Here is a 22,288-nt window from a genome sequence, read left to right as displayed (position 1 = left end):
GAGATAATCGCTTTGGGCAGGTTGGTTGCTAAGTGGTGGGGATGATGGGAAATGACTGGGAGGGTGTCACTGTCCTTGAGATAATGGCTTTGGGAAGGTTTGTTGCTAAGTGTGGGGATGATGGGGAATGACTGGGAGGGTTGGGCAGTACTTAAGATAATCGCTTTGGGCAGGTTGGTTGCTAAGTGGGGATGAAGGCTAATGACTGTGAGGGTAGGGCAGTACTTGAGATAATGGTTTTGGGCAGGTTGGTTGCTAAGTGGAGGGAATGATGGGGAATGACTGGGAGGGTGTGACAGTACTTGAGTTATTGGCTTGGGCAAGCCGGTTGCTAAGTGTGGGGATGATGGGGAATGACTGGGAGGGTTGGGCTGTACTTGAGATAATCGCTTTGGGCAGGTTGGTTGCTAAGTGGTGGGGATGATGGGAAATGACTGGGAGGGTGTCACTGTCCTCGAGATAATGGCTTTGGGAAGGTTTGTTGCTAAGTGTGGGGATGATGGGGAATGACTGGGAGGATAGGGCAGTACTTGAGATAATGGTTTTGGGCAGGTTGGTTGCTAAGTGTGGGGATGATGGGGAATGACTGGGAGGGTTGGGCAGTACTTAAGATAATCGCTTTGGGCAGGTTGGTTGCTAAGTGGGGATGAAGGCTAATGACTGTGAGGGTAGGGCAGTACTTGAGATAATGGTTTTGGGCAGGTTGGTTGCTAAGTGGAGGGAATGATGGGGAATGACTGGGAGGGTGTGACAGTACTTGAGTTATTGGCTTGGGCAAGCCGGTTGCTAAGTGTGGGGATGATGGGGAATGACTGGGAGGGTTGGGCTGTACTTGAGATAATCGCTTTGGGCAGGTTGGTTGCTAAGTGGTGGGGATGATGGGAAATGACTGGGAGGGTGTCACTGTCCTCGAGATAATGGCTTTGGGAAGGTTTGTTGCTAAGTGTGGGGATGATGGGGAATGACTGGGAGGATAGGGCAGTACTTGAGATAATGGTTTTGGGCAGGTTGGTTGCTAAGTGTGGGGATGATGGGGAATGACTGGGAGGGTTGGGCAGTACTTACGATAATCGCTTTGGGCAGGTTGGTTGCTAAGTGTGGGGATGATGGGGAATGACAAGCTCAACAATGTATACTTATTATTATTATATAGTAAAAATCAGTTTTGTTACGCTACACTCAATCTCCATGCTAGCTTTAAACTATGTGAATAGTAACTTCCCACCCCCTATGCAAATGTCATGACATGTATAGCCATCGCCATTAACAAACGTAAGAGGAATTAAATGTTTCTAAAATACTATAGTCTATCTTAAGAAGATGATGAAACCAAGCTTTCTACACTTTATTGCAACAATCCCCAAGATTCTGTATTTGCCATTACGCAAATATTTTGGACGGTTTGGACCAAATGATTACTCTGTATGGCCTCTGGGGAGTCTATATCTCCCCACCCCCCCCCCCCTTCAACTCCCATATAGTAACCTCCTGTTACTTCTTTCCCCCAAAAAGTCCATACAATCTCACTGTTCATACAGTGATCTTCATTTCCTCATTCTGGAAGGGAGTTAGTCCAATTCGTCAACCCTCTTGTCGTCATCGCCAATCCCTGAAAGCGATGCAGATATCAACTCCAGGGAGCTTTTCCCATTCCAATAGGTTTAACAATGCGTAGTGCATTCCTTGATTTCCCGTGAACGCGGCATTCATTTGCGTGCAGCTACATGACGCCATCACATTGCTCCAGAATTCACGCTCCAATTCGAAGCCAGCTACCTTAATTTAAACACTAACTGCCTTATCCTTGTGATGCAATGTTTTCCAAAATATCTATATCTGTAAAACCGAAAATATGTTTGTTTATTTGCTTGTTTGTGCCTCATACAACTCCACACCGTTCCACCAATCTGCATCGAATTGTGCACATATACCTGTTAGGACTCTCCTAAGGTTACTGGCTACATTACATGTGGACATCCCACCCCTTTCCCTGGATTTCAGCCCCTGCACACACAAGACAGTTGCCTGTAAGCGGCAAAACATCAAGGTTGTCATAGGACAGGACAAAGCTCATTTTAAGCATATCAACGCCAGGAACAAAACTCTCTGGAACTTTGAAAACCATGTTTCAAGGCCCTAGGATGCACCTTTTTCCGAGATATTTGCACTGCATCGCACTGCACCACGCCAGGGTGAGGCAACAGGTGGGGAGAGTGCACAGAATGCCCCAGTATGCTGCAGCATGTCAACTCTTGCTTCCCCTCCACGTCTACTCCAGGGTATGTAAGCCAGCCACACGCACCCATTCTCGGTGCAGCTTACTTCATAGTGCAGAGCACATCAAACGATAAGAGACTCAGAACAGGGATCTACAGGATCATTGATTTTCAACAATTAATGACAGTGTTATCATGTCGTCTACTGGCTACATGACATTTGCACACCACACCCCTTGCCGTGGATTTCATCACCTCACCACATGACACGGTTGCCTGAAATCAGCGTAACATCAATGTGGTTGTGCTCTAGCACCTTGAAGCGTCTTTTGTGCTTGATGGAATTACAAATAATGATCTCAGACCAAATAAACGGACAGACTCAAGAAGTATGGTAAAGTACTACTTTATTCTCATTTAATAAAACAGGGAGAACTGACGGGCATCGGACTGATGCATGCACACTCACAGTAGCTTGATTACATAGAGGTCTTATATGCGCAATCTATGAAGTAATCCTGCGTGGCAAATCATAAAACCTACCGAAGGAAGGGATTGGTTAAGGGAACATATATACATATATACATATACACTATGTAAGAATGAATACATCATTGGCTGGCCCTTATCTGTAGGACACGTCTTGAACTACCTCTATGTACGCATAGTACCGCTTACAGCAGGCAAAATGGCAGGGAATTGGCCTATGCAACATTGTATGTTAGGTTGTCCCTCAAACCCACTGATTGTTTGGCATGCTATCTCAACCTTAGACTTTTGGCTCTTTAGCAGCACGTACATGAAACAAAACTTAGGTGTTTGAATCCCGTCAGACTACTCCCTGTTTTCCCAATTAGTCCATCATCTCTCATCGGTCGGCCATAAGCCAAGGTCTTCCATCTGTAGTTGACCTTGTAGTCTGCTCACTGTCCCAGAAACATTCAAGGGAGTGTGAGCACAACATTATCTTCGTCTGAGGCTCTAATGAATAGCCCTTGTCTTCAACTTTTAAGTCACATATGAAGAGACCATGAATGCGTCAATTTCAGTCGCTTATTTAATGCTATTTGATTCCATTGTGCAGGGTGTTCTTGTTCCTCTTGTCCTCTAGAGACTTGCTCGCTCTACCTTACATAGACTTTGTTCACTTTAAATTGTCCAATACTTTGGCCATTGCAGATGTTTTCCTCTTCTTTAATCAAAGAGGACTGTCTCCTTCATTCATAGCTTATCCTGGTTAACCCCCCTTGTGCCTTGTTATTATTCCTTAAAATAGCATCCTTGATCCTAGGCCAACATAGCCTTTCTGTTGTTCTGCACACAGAGCTGTCCAGCATCTCCTGGTTCCTCAGCCTTGATCTGTCGCTGAGGTACCTTGGTTGAATTCGACATGAGCCAGCGTCTATTTCCCTATCATGGCCGTCCTTGCCACGTTATATATTCCACTATAGCAAGCCTCTATATGTTTCCTTTCTACCTTGCGTGACTGCATATTTACAGTTATTGACCAGTAAGTTACTTCATCTTCTTTGTATTCACGATTACTTTAGCTTTAGATACATCTTTCACTTGATGCTTCAGTTACATCGTCACTCTTAAGTATTTTCATATCATTTCAGCATAAGTTCATATATCCTCTTCATGACCTCACTCTGCCCTCGTCAGATTTGTATTTATCGTTCCATGATGTCCATAGGTGCGTGCTGACATCCTTCCACACTTTCAGTGCGAGGGTACATCCTTTATGGCTGTCTGAGTGCATAACGTCTCTCATGCGCTCGATGTGGTATACAGGGAATCGCATTTAATGCTCTACTTCTACTGTTCCACTATTACTGCGGTGAGGGGGCGGGAACTAGTGAGAAAGCATCCACCTGCTCCTCTACATGGTCGTAGAAGGACCGGACAAAGCACACTTTTAACATGTTGACACAAGAAACAAAACTAAAAGGCCCTGAAATCCACATTTCAAGGCACTAGATTACACCGTTTCTGAGATATTGGCACCACAACAGACTGCAACACACTACACCGCTCCAGGGTGAGTTGACAGGTGGCGAAGGGTCGCAACGCTGGAAATAAAACTCCAAAAACACATTTCAATGCCCTTGGATGCACCGTTTCCGAGATATTTGCACAGCAACACACAGCACCGTGCCAAGGTGAGGCGACAGGTGGGGAGAGCGCACAGTGGGTCCAAGTATGCTGCAGCATGCCAACTCTCACCTCCCCTACACGTCTGGTCCGGGGTATGTAAGCCAGCCACACGCGTCCATTCTCAGTGCAGTTTACTTCCGAGTGCAAAGCACATCAAGCGATAAGGGACTCAGAACAGCTACCTAAAGGATCATTAATTATCAACAATGAATGAGTGTTTTCATGTTTATCTACAGAACCCGTGTGGAGTACAATACTTTTGCTAGTAGCATTATATGTAGTGTCAGTGAACAATTTACTTGAATAATACTTTATCGGCATAAGTCATTGCGAGACAAGTATTTCCAAAGTTTGCAGACTGACTATCATATTATACAATTCATTGCATGACGGACCTCATGTTTCTGATGGTGTTGGTGGCTTCCAGATATTCTGCTGCTTTTCCTACTGTCTCAGGTTTGCTCATTGCTTTCCTTTTTTTTAATAAGACTTTTTATTGCATTTTTGAGGAAAACACACCAACCATGAAACTAGAAGAGTATACAGTGGGCTGCTCCCTCCTCCCCCCACAGTCCATTATGACATTGATGTTAATGATGAAAAAGTTTCCAGCTGCCCCATATGTTCTCATATACTCTTAGGCCCTGCCCTCTTTCCTCCATACTGTTGGGACGTCCCCAAGGAATGGAGGACAAGACCAGGGCGTGATGCAAAGCAGCATAAAATCAGAATCTTCCTGCGAAGGCATGTGCTATACATGCCCTGCAAGGGACCTCTTCTGTGCGCACCACCCAACCGTCAATCCCTTTCTCTGCTTTGGATAGGAGGGAGTGTTGCAACAGCAACTGTGCCTTCTTGCACACCAAATGTGTTTTTTTAACCTACGTGGCACATGCCCAATGGGTTCCGGTGGGGTGCGGGTGCCCTCAGAGCTTCTCCTCCATGGACTCACATATTTGCGCTAAAAAAGGTCACAATGTACCGGTCAAAGTCCATATCGAGCCATATCACTAGTAGGACTGATTTTAGGTTACTGTCTAATGGTCTTTCCAATATGTGTTAGTTCCTGAAATGTTTGGATAATCCCACAGGTTCGATTTCACATGAAAAAAGATCCCTTTTTAAGACATTTACGACATGTATCATTTATACTTTGCCTATTTTCATCAACTTGTCTTAGAGTAGTAGATTCAGTGCAGGTATTTATACTGAATTAAACATAGCCTTGTACTGTTAGCCACCACTCTGGAATGGTAGGGCCTCCCTCCAGTCATTTTCAGAGATCTCCCGGACTACCTTGACTTTCATCACCCTCAAATTTCACTTCTTGCTACCACAGAAACCTGTATCACCCCCACATGACTCTGCAACACCAGCAGCTCTCCACATTGACTCTGCCCCTTCTCCCACTCTCACCCCAACACGTTGGGCAGGGTGGTGGAAGGGGGTTCCTTGTCAAAAAGACCCTAGTCATTGTCCTCTTGCCCCCTCCACCCCTCTGTCATCCTCTTCGTCTTTTGAATATGCCACTATTCAACACCTCCCTCGTAACCCTCTCACTGTTCTGGCTCTTTATTAACCCTCTGCTACTCTCAACTCCTTCTTTGTTGGTCGGAACGCTCTCCTTTAGTCATTTTCCACTGACTTCTCCATTGCCAAGTTGCGGGACTTTAACCTTCACAAGCCTGCTGCAGCCACCTGCCTTGATCTTAACTCCCTTCTTTCTCTGCACATCCTCTACTCCCTCCATGACTAGCACACACACTCTGAAGGGGAATTTCTTGACTTTGTCTTTCTCATTATTTTGATTGTTGCCTCAACCCCTCCATTGACCCCTCTTCCTCAAATCACTCAGTTGTTCACTTTAGAACCTATTTCACTCCCCCCTCCATTCCTCCTCTCCACTTTTCATTGATTAAGAGAAAATTAAGGCAGACTCACGTGCAACGTACCTTGATGATTTGAGTACATCGCTGTCATTCTCTTACCCCTATTCCTGCCTCTTTCATTGACCTTGCTTTTTCGACTTGCCCTATATGCTTATGACTCCGATTGACCGCCACTATCCTGCACGCACATTCTCACTTTCCTGCCCCGTCCTCGGGCTCAGATCACCTTTGTGATTCCCACCCTCAAAACAAACGTGTCATGGCCAGCATTGCTAACGCAAATCCCAGACCCCACCCTTCTACTAGCCTGCAAAAATTCCCTTGCTGCCCTCCCCCCTGCGCTGGACTTTCATCTACCCTCCAAACTTTGGTCACACTTAGCCAGTATCCATTGCCTTCTTGCTCTCTGTTCATTACTTGCTGTCTACTTTTCCTCTACAATGACACAGCCACAGCCCTCCTGTAATGAAATGCCACATGTGAAGCATACTAGTCTGAGCTTTTTTTAAATGTTTAATATAAATTGATGCTGCTAATTCTGACACTGAAAATGAGATCTGCTAATCAGACTCACAGTATAAGGCTCTATCCTGAAAAGTATAGTGCAAGCATTTAACTCTGCTGAGACTACTGAAAACCTGTTAGTTTGGCAACATGGCAATTACAAAGCCCTAATCTAAATAATATAATTGTGTGCTCCTAGGGCCTGGTGGTAGATTAATAAATGAATATGAACCATGTCTAGTTTTAACATGATGGCCTCTGGGAATCTACAATTCTCCAGCATTGGATCTTTCATGTATTCACATGCTGTGAATATTCCCCGTCGTCAGGCTGGGAACCTCGGTCACTTTAACCTAACGCTTTCCTATGGAACACTTTGACACTTTAGTGTCCTATCAACGTCCTTTTTGGGTGCTTTAGTCCCCACCAATAGGACGTAGGCTATATATAGCCCCGCCCCCGCAGCTTCCCTTCAGATTTCAACCGTCTCCAAACTGTTGGGATCACCTTGTATTTGTTGTGTTTTGCACGTGCATTTGCTATTTGCGTATTGAGATGGCTTCTGGGGCTCCGAAGAAGTCTCTGTTCCGGCCCTGTGCGACTTGTGGGTTGAAGAAGGTGTATGAGGGTGACGGGCATATGGATTGCCTCTACTGCCTTTACCCCCATCACTCAACAGACTCTTGCAAGATTTGTAGAGGGTTTTTGCAAAAGACTCTTAAGGACCGCAATCGGTGGTTGGTTTGTTGGCTTAATGAGGGCATCTACCCAGCCTCGGAGGTGGGGTTGGTCCGGAGCCTGTCCTCTGAGCGGCCTGTGCAGTTGGCGGATCATCGCTGGGCGGCGTCGGCCGGGCCTCCGGCTAAGAAACCTCGACCTGCTCCTGTGTCGGAGGTGGGGAAGAGCAGTAGATCCTCTACGAGTAAGCAGCTGTCGAAGGGTGTTTCTTTGTCCAAGCATGGTCAGTTGGACCATTCCAGAGGGTCTGGTGGTAGGCCCGAGAAGTCGGCATAGCAGGAGAAAGCCAAGAAGGGCTCGTTGTCGAAGCGCTCCGCTTCTGGGTACCATCACAGGTCATCCTCTAGCAGGGAGTCCTCTAAGCACTGGTCCAGCGCTGCCAAGCAGGCCGGGTCTCCTGGGAAATCTACACCGCAGGTGGCGGTTCCGACGACATCCATCGTCGATGGTTGCTCTTCCATCTACGGTTCCGTCGTCGACGGTTGTGTCATCGGCGATGGCAGTGTTTGATAAAGGCCCAATGCTTTTCTCATCATCGAGAATGGACACGGAAGGATTGTTGCCAACAAGTGGGGCTTGGCAGTCTTCCGCCTTTGACTCGCTTTTGCCTGACACCATTCTACATCAGGAGACGGCAGCTTTTTCGGTCTCCTCGGAGGTGGACGACGACCGGGAGCCGGTGTTGGGGCCGTCGGCCTTGGGACTGCAGAGTGTTGGATCTTCGACGTTGGTGGGTGTGGGTGCTGGTCCTGCTAGTTACCCACTGGTGAACCTGCAGTCTATATTGTCGCTCCAGGTTCTGTCCACGCTGCAATCATTGTTAGGCCAGCTGGATGCGAGTTTGCCCCCTCTGAATGTGGTCCCGGTAGGGCCTATCATGGACGCTGCTGGTGTTCCTCTGCATTCATCTGCCACGGCTGGGTTGCTGGTGCCGCTGCCGGTGAGAGAAGATCGTCCACGTTCGTACCCTGAGGAGGGTAAACTGCCAGAGTCGGAATCGGACAGTGTGCCTCGGGACACCATGTCTACTGGTTCATCGTCTCTGACGAGGGACGATGTGTGGGATACGGACAGGGAGGTGGAACAGCCTCGGTGTTTGGCGCAGCGGCCTTCCCCTCCCGATGATGTTGGGGCATTCCAAGCCATGATGGCTAAGGCGTGTGTGGAATTTGGGCTGACACCTGAGGAAGAGCGGAAGGAGTGCTTCCTGTTTGATCACATGGGCAAGGGACGAAAAGCTGTATTCTCCGTGCCTATTCTGGACCACCTGTGGCAGGAGGGCCTGCGCACGATGCAGCATCCCTTTTCGGAACCAGCTGTCAAGGGTAGACAGGAGAAAAAAGTTCAAGGAATTGGAATCTACCCCGAAGTGCTTAGTGTCGCAGCCCACTCCTGAGTCTATGGTGTCGGCGGCGGCCAGCCGTAAAGCCCGGAGACAGCACAAGTGTGTTACTCCTCCAGACAGTGAAGCCAGGAGACAGGATGCCTTCGGGAAGAAGGCTTTGACTGTTGGGGCGACGACGGTGAAAGCGGCCAGTTGCTTAGCGATCATGGCACGCTATGATCGTGAGATGTGGCATCGGCTAGCACCTATTTTGGGACATCTACCGGAGGAGCACTGCAAGACCGCCATGCTCTTAGTGCGTGAAGGAGAGGAAGCTTCCAATCACATTATTAATATTGCCGTTGACCTAGCAAAGTTCGGCTTTAAGCAGATTAACAATGGGGTAGTGCTGCGTTGCCAAGTCTGGCTTAAGTGCACAGACTTTTGCCCAGAGGTGCATTATAAGGTTATCGACCTGCCCTGTGAGGGGGAGCATTTGTTTGGTGAGAAAATTGATGAGGCTCTCAAAGGGATGAAGGAAGACACTGAGACTGCTAAATCATTGTGGGCTTTACAGAGTGGGCGCTCTTTTCGCTCCTTTCGCCCATTCCGGGGGGCATCGAGTAATGCCCGGTTTGCTTCCACCAGAGACCGGGGTTACGGTTGGTCAGGTTATTCCTTCCAAGGGTATCGGAGATCAGTGCAGTCGGCGCAGAAGAGTCTGGACTTTCAGGCCCAGCAGAAAAGGTGTGCGCAGCCCTCCACCTCTAAGGGGAGGCAGGCTAAACCACAACAATGACTGCCTTCAGGGCACTTTACTGGGGGTCAGGGTGGCGATGCAAGTGGACGAGTGGTGCAAGATTACGTCAGATTGTTGGGTGTTGGACACAGTGCGTCTGGGCCACTCGCTGGAGTTCAAGTGTTCCCCGGTTTCCATTCCTCCGTTGTATGCCTTGCAACCCCACCTTCCCATCCTGCGGCAGGAGGTAGTTCTTATGCTACAGAAAGGGGCTCTAGAACTGGTTCCGGTGGCAGAGAGAGGCCAAGGGGTTTATGCCCGCTACTTTGTAGTGAAGAAACCCAACGGCAAGTGGCGACCCATCCTGGATCTTTGAACGTTGAACAAGACTCTGCAACGTCTGAAGTTCAAGATGCTCACTCTTCAGGAAGTCATCCAGTCGGTACAGCCGAACGAGTTTCAGGCGTCTTTGGATTTACAGGACGCATACTTCCACATTCCCATGCGTTGACGGCACCGCAAGTTTCTGCGGTTTGTCGTAGGAGAAGATCATTACCAGTTTCGGGTATTCCCGTTTGGTTTAAAGTCGTCCCCCAGGACGTTTACGAAATGTTTGGTGCCAGTGGCAGCGTGGCTCCGACCGGAGGGTCATCATGTATATCCGTACCTGGACGACTGGCTGGTGCGAGGTTGTCGCCAGGGGAGACACAGGAAAGTCTCAGTGCTACCATACTTCGAGAAATCCTTTCTGTCACCTTCCAAGGACTTGATGTTTCTGGGGGCGGCGTTTCGGACTCAACTGGGACTTGTGAAGCCCTCGGGCGAGTGGGTCATGAAGCTCCTGCAAAGGGCAGCAGAGTGGAAGATCGGTGCAAGGGTGTCGGTCCAGACATACATGTCGCTGCGGGGGGCCATGGCGTCATGCATTCCGCTGTTGCCAAACTGTCGTCTCTTCATGAGGCCGGTGCAAGAGTTCCTCGCGGACCGGCCTCATGAGTAGCGGCTCTTGGTCAGACAGGTTGGTGATGAACAGCACTCTGGTGGAAGCTCTTCGCTGGTGGCAGTGCTCTGACAATCTGGTTCAGGGAATGCCACTGCTGGAGCCGGAGTTCCAATTTACGATTGTGGCGGCTGCCTCTCAGACGGGATGGGGGGCGCATCTCGGCGGCTCACAAGTTCAAGGCCTGTGGTCTCGGGTGGAGTCTCGGTTCCACATAAATGTGCTCGAGTTGAGAGCGGTTCAGTGTGCCCTCAAATTGTTTCTGCCGCGCGTACGCAGTTCGGTGGTGAGGGTGTTGACAGACTATACCACCACAATGTTTTATCTCAGGAAACAGGGGGGCACGCATTCCAGGGTGCTGTCGAAGGAAGCACAGGAACTTTGGCATTGGGCTCTGTTGCACTACATTGGCGTTGTGGCCTTTCATCTGCCGAGAGTGTTAAATGTGCAGGCAGATGCGCTCAGCAGGGATGTAGGTCAGCTGCACGAATGGCAATTGAAGGAGCAACAGTTGTCCATGATCTTCAGGAAGTGGGGCCATCGACTGTTGGATCTCTTTGCAACGATGGAGAACAGTGATCGATTGATATTTTTATTTATATTGTGCTCGTGCACAAGTGTTTCAGAGCGCGACAAGGCAAAGGAGAGGAATAGGGGAGAACAAAACAGCAATCTTACTAGGCACAGTGACAGTGAGAACACACAAGTGCATGGGAGAGGAGGGAGGGGAAAAGTGCATGGAAGGGGGGAGAAGTGGAAAGTGCGAAGCAGAGGAGAAACAGATATATAACAATAAATAAATAATAAAGGCAACAAAGAGTGGTAATGCAGCCAGAAATTTGCAAGTGCTAGGTTTAAGGCAGCAGACAGGGTAGGTCTGATAAGTGCAGGAAGAAAAAGGGGGGTGCTGTATGGGTACAGATACAGACCCCAGGCACAAGGGGTGGCCCGGAGGCAGTGCGGGAGGGTGGCAGGGTGAGCAGGTACCTGGGCCCGAAGGACAGAGGGTGGCCAGGTGCACAGTGCCAAGAGAGAACAGATCAGCAGGGGAGAGGGGGAGGGAAGGCTGAAGAAAAGAGGAAGGTCTTGAGGTGCTTCCGGAACCAGAGGTGGTTCTCCTCGAGTTTTAGAGTGGCAGATAGGCTGTTCCAGAGGGAGGCCCCAGCCGAAGACAGAGATCTACCCCCAGCTCATTTCTTTGAAAAACGACTGACCCTGAGGGAGTTGGAGGTAGAGGAGCAAAGAGCTCGAGAGGGGAAGTATTTGCGGAGGGATAGCTGAAGGTATTTTGGACCTTGGCCCCAGAAATCCCTGTGGACAATGCAGAGGGTTTTGAATTTAACCCTTGCATCCACTGGGAGCCAGTGGAGAGATTTCAGAGCTGGAGAGATACAACCCAGGGCTTGAGGCCAAGGACAAGTCTCGCAGTCCTGTTCTGGATTAGTTGCAGAGGGTGGAGAGTAGAGGCAGGTAGATTTAGAAAGAGGCTGTTACAATAGTCCAAGCTAGAGAGAACCAGAGCTTGGGATACCATGAGCTTCTGGGGGAAGGAGAGGAAAGACAGAGTACCACTGAGGAGGTGCAGTCGGAAATTTTACTTTTTAGAGACCTCAGAGATGTGGGCGGAGAAGGAAAGAGTGGAGTCAAAGATGACCCCAAGGTTCTTAGTCTCGCAGGTGGGGGTAGGAGGAGGGCCAAGGGAGGCCGGCCAGAGAGTGAGGGGAAAGGATGGTGAAGGTGTGCTGATGAGGAGGATCTCCCTCTTGCTGGCATTCAGACAAAGATCATTGGCGGCACACTAATCTTGAATGACAGTTAGGCAATCAGAGATTAGAGAGGGAGAGGAGGTGGCAGACGGCAGCCTGATAATGAGTTGAGTGTCCTCAACGTAGCACTGGAAATTTGAGCAGAAAGTGTCAATGCAGTGGGCGAGAGTTGCCAGGTATTTGTTGAAAAGCCAGGGCGAGAGGTTAGACCCCTGGGGAACACCACAGGTAGAGAGGAAGATAGATGAAAGGAAGGACCCAAGTTGGTCCTGGGAGGGTCGATCTGAGAGGAAAGAGGTCAGCCAGGCCAGAGCCTGATCAGTGATACCCAGGTTTTCATGGAGACGGTTGAGCAGGATGGTATGGTTGACCGTGTCGAAGGCAGAAGAGAGATCGAGGAGGATGAGGACAGAGGGAATGTTAGAGTCAAGGTTGGAGAACAGATCTTCACGGATGTTCAGGAGAGCAGTTTCCGTGCTTCTGGCAGCTCTGAAGCCAGACTGGTGGTCATGGAGACAGCCAACAGAATTGGAATGAAGGTTAAGCTGAGAGATGGCCAACTTTTCCAGGAGTTTGCCAAGAAAGGGAGTAATGGAAATTGGGCGATAGTTAGCTGGACAAGAAGGATCAGTGCAGGGAGTTCGCCAGCAGGTGGGCTCACCCCGAGTCTCTGGGGGATGCGTTCTCGTTCCTGTGGACGGGCCAGTTTGCTTATGCATTTCCTCCGTTTCCGCTCATCCGACAGACCCTCCAGTGGATTTGCAGATAGCCATTCCATGTGATTCTGGTGGTTCCGTTCCGGGTAAAGCAGCCGTGGTTTTCGGATCTCCTTCACCTGTCGGTGGCGGAGCCGATTCGGTTGGAAGCGACGCCGGACCTTCTGTCTCAGGCAAGGATGCTGTGTGGCACCACAATCCGGGATCTCTCAGCCTGACGGCTTGGCTCTTGACTACTCCGAGTTCGGCCTGCTAAGGCTTTCCAGTGACTGTCGCCGAATTTTGGAGGCGGCAAGAGCACCATCCACGAATGTCTCCTATGCATGTAAATGGAAAAGGTTTTGTGTGTGGTGTTAGGGCCAGCCGGGGGTGGACCCTTTGAACATTTCCCCTGAACAAGTTCTCCCCTACATGTTGCAGTTGGCGGAAAGGGGCCTGGCTAAAGGTACATTTGGCAGCGATTTCTAGATTTACTCGGAAGCGACATGCGGCTCCTCTGTTTAGTGATCGCCTAATCAAGCATTTCTTGAAGGGGTTGTTTCGTACTTTTCCTCAGGTCAAGAAGTTTGCGCCGGTGTGGAGCCTTAATGTGGCACTTTCGGGCCTGATGAGACCGCCGTTTGAACCGCTGTCGACAACTCCTTTGCAGTTTCTTTCATGGAAGGTGGCGTTTCTGGTGGCCATTACTTCGGCCAGAAGGATATCAGAGTTGCAAGCATTGGTTGTGGATCCCCCATACTTGAGGTTCTTGAAGGACAAGGTTGTGTTGGCTACCAATCTGCTCTTTATCCATAAATTGCCAACAACATTTCACAAACTCTCTTCTATTGTTTTGCCCTCGTTTTTTGCTTCAGCGTCCACGCCTGCATAACGGGCTCTGCATTCGCTGGATGTAAAGAGGGCGTTGAAGTTTAATTTGAATCGCACTCATGATTTCAGAAAATCTAAACAGCTATTTGTGGCTTCTGGGCCATCCATCAAGGGATGGACAATCTCCAAACAAGGACGGTCTCGTTGGGTGTCCTCTGCTATCTTGTTGTGCCACACTAAAGCTGGGAAGCCTTTGGGAAGGACTCCGAAGGCACACTCGACGAGGTTTACGGCTTTGTCGGCGGCATTATGGTTGGGAATTCCACTGATGGACACTTGCCAGGCGGCCTCCTGGGCGGTGCCGCATACCTTTACTCGACATTACTTTCTGGAGCAGCAGCATGGTGAGGATGTGCAGGTGGGACGGGCGGTCCTGCAACGCCTATTTCAATAAGGTAAGCACTGCAGCTTCGGGGTGTTTATTTTTTAACTTGATCACTGGATGGGTTTATTTGTCATGTGATTCTGTTTCTGTATTGGTTTGCCTTTACACTCCACCATGCCTGATTGTTACTGCTATGTAATCTATTCACAGCATGTGAATCCATGAAAGATCCAATGCTGGAGAAGGGAGTAGTTTCTTACTTGTAACTCCATTTCTCCAGCGTTGGTATCTTTCATGGATTTACATGCGCTCTCCGGCCGCCTCTGCAGGCAATCCTGGTTCTGGTTCCCTCTACCTTGGAGGTTAAAATCGGAAAGGAAGCCGCAGGGGTGGGCTATTTATAGCCTACGCCCTATTTGTGGGGACTAAAGCACCCAAAAAGGATGTTGATAGGACACTAAAGTGTCGACGTTTTGCATAGGAAAACGCTAGGTTAAAGTGAACGAGTTACCCAGCCTGGCGACAGGAAATATTCACAGCATGTGAATCCATGAAAGGTACCAACGCTGGAGAAATGGAGTTACAGGTAAGAAACTACTCCCTTATACTGGCTAGAACGTCTTGGTGCCATGTTATTGTCAGGTTGGTTTCTAGTGATTCATTCTGTCAGGGCCTTCTCTGTATTTACTGTCTATCATCTTCCAAGGATCTGCCTTCAGGGGGCAGGGAGGGAGAAGACAAGATCTACAAGCAAGAGGCAGGTCAAAACATGGTTTTGATGCAGTGCAAACCAGAAAGGGGGCAGACTTATAGTAGCCAAGAGAGGGGTTAAAGATCAGTTTAGGGTCCTACCATCTTGGTTTCTCCCAGGACTCCCACATGTCCTGTGCCTCCTCCCACATCCTGCAGTCAAATCACTCTAGAACTGAAGTCAGGTAAAGACAATGACCACAGCAGTCAGAATTTGACCCAGAAATTGACCAATCTTCTCTGACAGATTGACTATATAAGGTAAGTGCCCATACATTGCACAGGTTCTTTAGACAGACAGAAAACTCTCGCAAATCGTTGACAATCACAGAGCAGACGTGGAGGGGAGGGGAGAATTGGCATGCTGCAGCATAATGGCACCTTCTGTGTGCTCTCCCCACATGTCGCCTTACCCTGGTGTGGAGCAGTATGTTGCAGTACATTACGGTGAAGATATTTCATATACTGTGCATCCTAGGGCCTTGAAATGTGCTTTTTGAGTCTTGAAGTTCTGTTCCTCGCGCCCGGATGCTTCACATGAGCGCTAACCGGTCCTTCTACAATCGCCTTGATGTTTCACTGCTTCCAGGCCACCATCGCATGTGTGCAGGGGCCGAAAACCGGGGAACGGGGTGTGCTGTCCACATGTAATGTAGCCAGTGACCCCGGAGGGTCCTATCAGGTAACTGTGCAGGATTTGGTGCAGATTGCTGGTACGATGTGGAAATGTATGAGGAACAAACAAACAGATTTTCAGTTTTATATATATAGAGAGAGAGAGAGATAGATTAGAACCTGCGACGCTCTCTTTAATTGAATTATCTTGCGAATTCAGAAGAAGGATATCACCTGGACCTCTATCGGGGTATAGTCTGCCTAATGTCCTCTGCCAAAGAAGTAAAAATAATGGCTTCAAGAGGAGAGAAAGACCCTTACCTCATCCATCACCATAGGGATATTAGGATTGATGGGGAATACTGTGTGTACAATGCAGAACTGCTGGTTGAACACTGGAACCAGGATCCTGCTCGCTAGACTGGACTGCTGAGAACTGCTCCTTCTGGTTTACAGGGGTCGAACAAGGAATCCAAGTAGCTCTGGAATCCCTGGAGTGGGTCCTTCAGCAACCCATGAGTCAAGGAACATCTCCGGGCTTGGTTTCTGACCTCAATCTGTTTTTGAGCCAACTCCACCACTTTCAAGTCTTTTTTGAGCCACTGCAGGCCCCCAACCAAGAGCTGCTTTTGACACTCACCGCTTATCAATCAAATTCAAGCCACTAACTCAACCTTCGCCTGCCTGTGCTTCAGCTTCTAGCCTCTGAAGAACTGCATCACATCATTAAACCTCATTGAAACTACTCGGCCGTCTGCCTTATCCCTCCCCTAAACACAAACATATTTTCCAGCACATAAAGAACACGTTTAACTCTGTCCAGTCTTGTATTCCCTCCTCCACAAGCCACCCTTGAGGGTAAGCTCTTGTGTCCTTTCCTCACAATATTTAAACCATTTGCTCATACAAAAGTGTCGATCTGAATCAGATTGCACCCGAAAGTATTATTCCTCCATCGACCACCAGGAGAAGTAGGTGTGTCGGTAAATATTCTCTTTACAGAACTGCCAAAGGATAAGAACAAACCCTCGTAATACAGCTATTTCTTTCCCTATTAGCTGCAGCTTCCGGTTCTGGTTTCATCCGAGTGTTCTGTCGCCTTGTCACCCATTGTCCCTCTGGTTCTGCTCATCAAGTCCAAAGTCACATTCACCTCGGGCGATTCTCCTGGAAGTGGTTGATCTGTTACCCTGATTGTGCCATCTTCCATAACAGTTATTCTCGTGTTATAGTCTCGGCTTCTGTTTGTCTTTACATTGAGGCTATTTCTCTGTTTTCGACACACCCCAGTAAACCAATTAAAATCCCTTCTCTGGTTCCTTGGCCTATAGAAGTTGTCAGCTTCTTGCCTTTCTTGCCAGTCCTGGAATTTATGCTGATCTATGAAGAACCATGTCTTTTCATCATAGATAACATAGTTGATGTTCACCAATATCAATTGCCTCTTGGCTCCCTAAAATGATGGTCTTGCTCGCTGTACTGGTTTATTTGGAAACAATTGAAATATTTGCATTACATTGTTTAATTATGCCTATCTTTCTGGTCGCCTGAAGGATCACATCCCTGTCTCTTTAGTTAAAATATTTTGCAACCAGTGCTCTGGGAGGAGGAAGTGTGACCGCTACTCGATGAGTTCTCTCAGTGGAAAAGAACTTTGTCAACCTGCGTTGATGGAGTACAGCAGGGATTCCCTTCACAGGAAAGTCTGGTGAGTGCCCCCTCTCCCCTCCGACCAGCCCTCAATATGGATGTTACATCTTTGCGACCTTCCCTCTGCATCTTCCAACCTTTCCTCCAGTAGTCTAATGGTATTCTGGAGCTCCTTGATGGGGACTTGCATTGTGGTCTCATTCTCCTCTAGTTTTGTAATGCGCTCCTCTGCTGCCTAAACTCTGTCAGTGACCGTTCGCAGATCTGCCTTTGAGGGACACATCCGCCCCTTCTCTTCCCAGGCAGATTTAGAATCTTTCAGTACCCTCAGCACGGCTGCCATTGACGACTCGTGGAAGTCTGCCAGTATTTTATGCCAGATGTCCCCTGCTGATAATCACCCACTACTATTGTTCCCTATGCACCTGGTGCCTCTGTTGTATTTGTCCATTCTTTTTTGCTGCTTCTTAGGGGCCTTGTGTCTTCTCATCCCGATGACTGGAGTGGATACCTTTCTCTGTATGTGAACCCACTATTAACTCATCCGCCAATCAAATGTTTGAGGGTTTATATCCTTCTCTCCCCCTCACTTCCACTTTGATCCTGACGGTTACTATCTAAGGACATTCTCTCTTGAGACCGGCTTTCCAATAGTTCTTTACTTGTCTAATCTTAATGCACTTCTTTAGAGAGGGGTAATCTGTGGCCAAGAGGAGAAGAAAATGTGGGAGAAGCTGCTGATTTCTCCCCTCGACTCACTGCCTTACGTGTGGCTTAATTTCTATTGCCGCTGTCATCTTCACCCCTCAACACCCATCTCAGTTCATCTGTGCACCGGTCATCTATTCAGCAAGGGCAGGGAAGACTGCTGGTCTCCGAGCTACATCCCACCTGGCAACATGGGGCACGGAGGGGGGCTGCACACTGGTGAGTCCCCCCACCCTCCCCTCACCCAGCAGGAAGATCCGTCCTGCCCTTTACAGGAAGTGGGGTGGGGGAAGTAAATCCCTCCCCAAAGCACTTCACTGAAGCTAAGTAGGCCCATAGTCTGGTGGGGAGCTACCATCACTCTGCTCCTTCCACCCAGGTGACTTCCACAACACTCTGCGGGGCCAGGACTTCTGCGTAAATCTGCGTCAGCCATCTTGATCGAGATTGGGCTGCAATGCTGGCTGTCGTTGGAGACATCTTTCACAAGGAAGACCCAGTTCTCTCTCTATTCGCCCCCAGAGGCACCAGATGCTGCAGAGCTACAGTTGCAGCCAGAAGCATATTCATTTCCTGGTATATGGGGGAATCGGAGGGACCCTAGATGGTAGCTCCCCCAAGCAGTGTCTTCATGTTCCAACTGCTAGCCATTCCCCAATGTTTTTGCTCCTCTTTGAGCTTTGTGAAGCTGTTGAGCTTTTTTGGAAAATTCTACATAGCATTTATCAAATGAACTCTTCAACATTCTCAAAGAGCTTGAGACCCCCACCTCACCACCTGACACATGCCCAAAAGATGTTAGCTGGTGTGCTAACATCCAGAAAGCCTTATTAGGAAAAATCACAATGCTACAAGAGAAAATTGAAGCTAAGAAACTAAGCCTGTCACTAGACATCGTCCAGCCGACTTCACCTATGCCCCCCATGGCCAATCATAAAACATTCAACTTCTCCCCCCTTTCAATCAAAGAAGTCGAAGATTTAATCTCTAAATTAAAACCCTCGAAATGTCAGGGCGACATCTGCCCTGCCCCGGTCATTAAAGAGGCAGCCAAGGACTTGGCGGCATTCATCACATCCTTCATCAACGCCTCTTTTGAAACGAGCACAGTACCAAACAACCTAAAAGACGCCTGTGTCCTCCCACTTCTAAAAAACCCGACCCTTGTATATAATATTCCCACAAACTATAGACTGATCACCACGGTGTTGTTTCTTCTGAAAATCCTGGACAGAGCAGCTTACCTGCAGATTCAAGAACACCTAGAAGCAAACAACCTCCTTGGACTTAGGCCATCTGGCTTCAGACTTAAGCATGGGACCGAAACGGCACTGATCGGCCTTAAGACCGAAATTGAAAACCTCAAAGACAAAGGCAAACTAGCCCTCCTTCTACTATTAGACTTGTCAGCTGCATTTGACTTGGTAAACCACAAGGTCCTCTGCAACCACCTCTCCCCGCAGCACACTTCTCGGACAAAGTTAATAGTTGGACCCAATCATTCCTCAACAATAGCACAATGAGGGTCTTCGCACCCTCGGCCTCTGCACAACCAGCACCAGTCACATGTAGAGTCCCCCAAGGATCGAGTGTCTCCCCCACGCTTTATAATGTGTTCAAGAAACCACTGTTTGATGATCTTGACTATTTGGGTGTCACATACACTAATTATGCTGATGACACCCAAATGCTCATCCCTCTCACCAGTGACTATCCTACTGACTCCAAAGCTGTGAATGACATTTACAGCATCATCCAAGCTTGGATGGCTAACCATGGACTATGTCTAAATGATGTCAAGACAGAATTACTCCTCTTGGGCTCACCATCCAAACTCAATAATCTTGACGATCAGTTCAACTAATTTAACATTGATGGTAACAACATCAATGTCTCAGGTTGTAAAAACCTTAGGCATTTACATTGACTCGACTCTGAACCTATCTAGACAAACCAATGCGATAGCTTCCTCAATGGCCTACACCTGTAAATCAATGACAGCTTGCAGGCCATTTCTCATGACTGGTCTATCTGGGAACTAACCAACAAAACCTGAAAAAGATGCAGGTAGTACCAAACAACGCCATCAGATTGGCACTAAACATAGCCAGGTCAGAACACATTGGCACATCAAGACGAAACCGGAGCTGGCTATCGATCAAACAAACAATTGCCCTCAAAACCATATCCTTGACACACAAGTTTCTCGCTAACAAAGCATCCAGTTACCTTACCAACAACATCTCTCGAAACACTTCAGATCGCCCTACAAGAGCTGCGCAGTCAAATTTTCTCAAAGATCCCGCGTTTCAAACTGCAGAAGGCAGGAGGTAGCAGCTTCCCAGTATTAGCAGCAAAGTTGTGGAACTCCCTACCCTTAACGCTTAGATCTGAACCATCCTTTCCCGTTCTTAAAAAAAATGCAAAAATCTGTCTCCCCACACAAGAGAATTAACAACCTGTCGTCCTGATGACTGTCGTTTCCTATATCTGCACTGAACGGAATCTGATTCAGCTCATCAACCTGTGCTTACCCGTGTAACCCGCATTCATGTAACCTCTTGTAACTTCATGTATGTATTTCTGTAACCCCTCACTATATATAACCTTGTAATTTATTGTAACGTGTAACCAATTCTTATGCAAGTAATGCGCCCAGATGCCTCTGGGCTTGGTGCGCTCTATAAATAAACAAAATACAAATAGATTAATAAATTAACTGCTTTGGCTGACTGTGTTTCACCAGGGATTTTCATTACATGATAAAACCATTGTGTTTGCATCGTAGTTCTAAATTGAAAAGGATGGGGTGAACTGTGCATTCATGTCTTGGCATTTAATGTGTATGGAACAACACTGGTTTTCCTTTCCTCAACAAAGTTTTGAGAATACCCGAAATAACTGAAGATGCTTGTCTTGTTTCTCTTTTGACCAATGTACACTTTGACTTTCAGATAATCATTTTTGAAGAGTTTGAAGGCGGCCAAACCCTGCGTTCTGTGGATGCGCCTTTCCTGGGGAGGCCTTATTATGTGCAGTAACCATGAAAAATTGCCTCTTAGCACAATGAGGAGCTGCTGTGCCTTATGCAAGTCTAAGGAGCTGTACAGTTGATTCTGCGAGAGACAGGTTAAACGTCTCAAGCCCTGTTTGCTTGCACTACTGACCGAAGAGAAGACGCCGCTTCGTCAGAATTTGCACTAAGTGATGCTCATAGGTCCTCGCTGGATGTACATACCAGGAGGATCTCAAGGCTGATAGAATCTGCACTATAACGGAGACCTTGTGATGACAATCCAAAATGGCTGACCATGGTACAGCGGTGAGGACCCTCTGGAGGGGAGCCTCTTTGTATTTCCTGAACTGGGTGTCTGTGGGGCAGTTGTTCTTGTTTATGGGTTTTAAATAGAAGATTATATTTTTGAGCGACCCGACAAAATGTGGACAAGTTTAGATTTCTGTCTGTACGGAAGTGTGTTGTCCAAGTGTGTACGCTGTTTCATTCTGGGTTTTAAAGTGTTCATTGGAGACGTTCCTCAGCGCCAGCCTCCACTCTTGCCACGTTTGGCCACTGTGCATCTTCGTATGCCTAACGTGCCTCAGCGGTCACAAGGATGTTGCACAACCCTTTCAATGTTTGACTTTGTTTACAATATTTGTATGTAAATTCAGATTTTTGTATGTACTTAATGAAAATGTTGTTTCTATTTATAATCCACTCTCTGGTGTTTTTATTTTGAATTAAAGTTATTGAACTGTTTTATTTGAATTCCTTGTTAGTGTTCTAATGGATTGCATCCTCCCACAGGTTCTTCATCTTGATATATGTTCTCCAGCACCAGCTGTTCTTAGAAATGTTCACTAGGGAGCGCAGTGTAGCCTGACAACTGTCGCCTTCGAAGGCCAGCTTCCTCAACTCCTGATAGAACGCCGCCCCTGTGTAAATGGTGCACACTATGCCCCATTACCTCGGTTCCTTTTTTTGTGCTCAGCATGCTTTTATCTTGGGATCACTCTTGTTTTTGCCGCGCCATCATGTCCAGTCCCAAGTCATTGGGATTAAGCATTGTCGCTTAAAAACTGCAATGGTCAAAATAGAAGCACGACCAGTATCAACACTAAAATGGCCATCACCAGCTTGCATCACTTATTTTGTGTGGTGGCTTGGGGTGGATTACGATGTGAAGCAATGCCGGTCCCGTCAATCAATGGACCCCAAGGACCTTAGGGAATCGGCCGCCAAGTGGCGCTAAGTTGTCCCCCTTCTAAGTCTCCAGCTTCACCTCTCCTGAAATCTTCAGAGGTTGAGACAGAGGAACCT

At 48.0% G+C, this 22,288-nt stretch overlaps 1 protein-coding gene across 3 annotated transcripts in view; it reads left to right on the top strand.

Moving 5' to 3' along the window:
• Nucleotides 1-21,727, top strand: part of GLB1L2 (galactosidase beta 1 like 2) — a 779,452-nt gene extending 757,725 nt beyond the window's left edge. For 2 of the 3 annotated variants that reach the window (XM_069614108.1, XM_069614110.1), the window contains one exon: nt 20,922-21,146. In XM_069614108.1, coding sequence (XP_069470209.1) covers nt 20,922-21,008 — 87 coding nt within the window. In that variant the 3' untranslated portion in view covers nt 21,009-21,146. Of the gene's footprint in view, nt 1-20,921 lie in introns of all 3 variants that reach the window. The other variant, XM_069614109.1, reaches the window with a different exon arrangement.
• Nucleotides 21,728-22,288: the final 561 nt, after the last annotated feature.

This window comes from Ambystoma mexicanum, chromosome 9 (genome assembly GCF_040938575.1).
Source record: "Ambystoma mexicanum isolate Mex_15411 chromosome 9, UKY_AmexF1_1, whole genome shotgun sequence".
NCBI classification, from domain to species: Eukaryota; Metazoa; Chordata; class Amphibia; order Caudata; family Ambystomatidae; genus Ambystoma; species Ambystoma mexicanum.
Note: the sequence above shows the minus strand (reverse complement) of the source record. Positions and strands in the feature narration are given on the sequence as shown.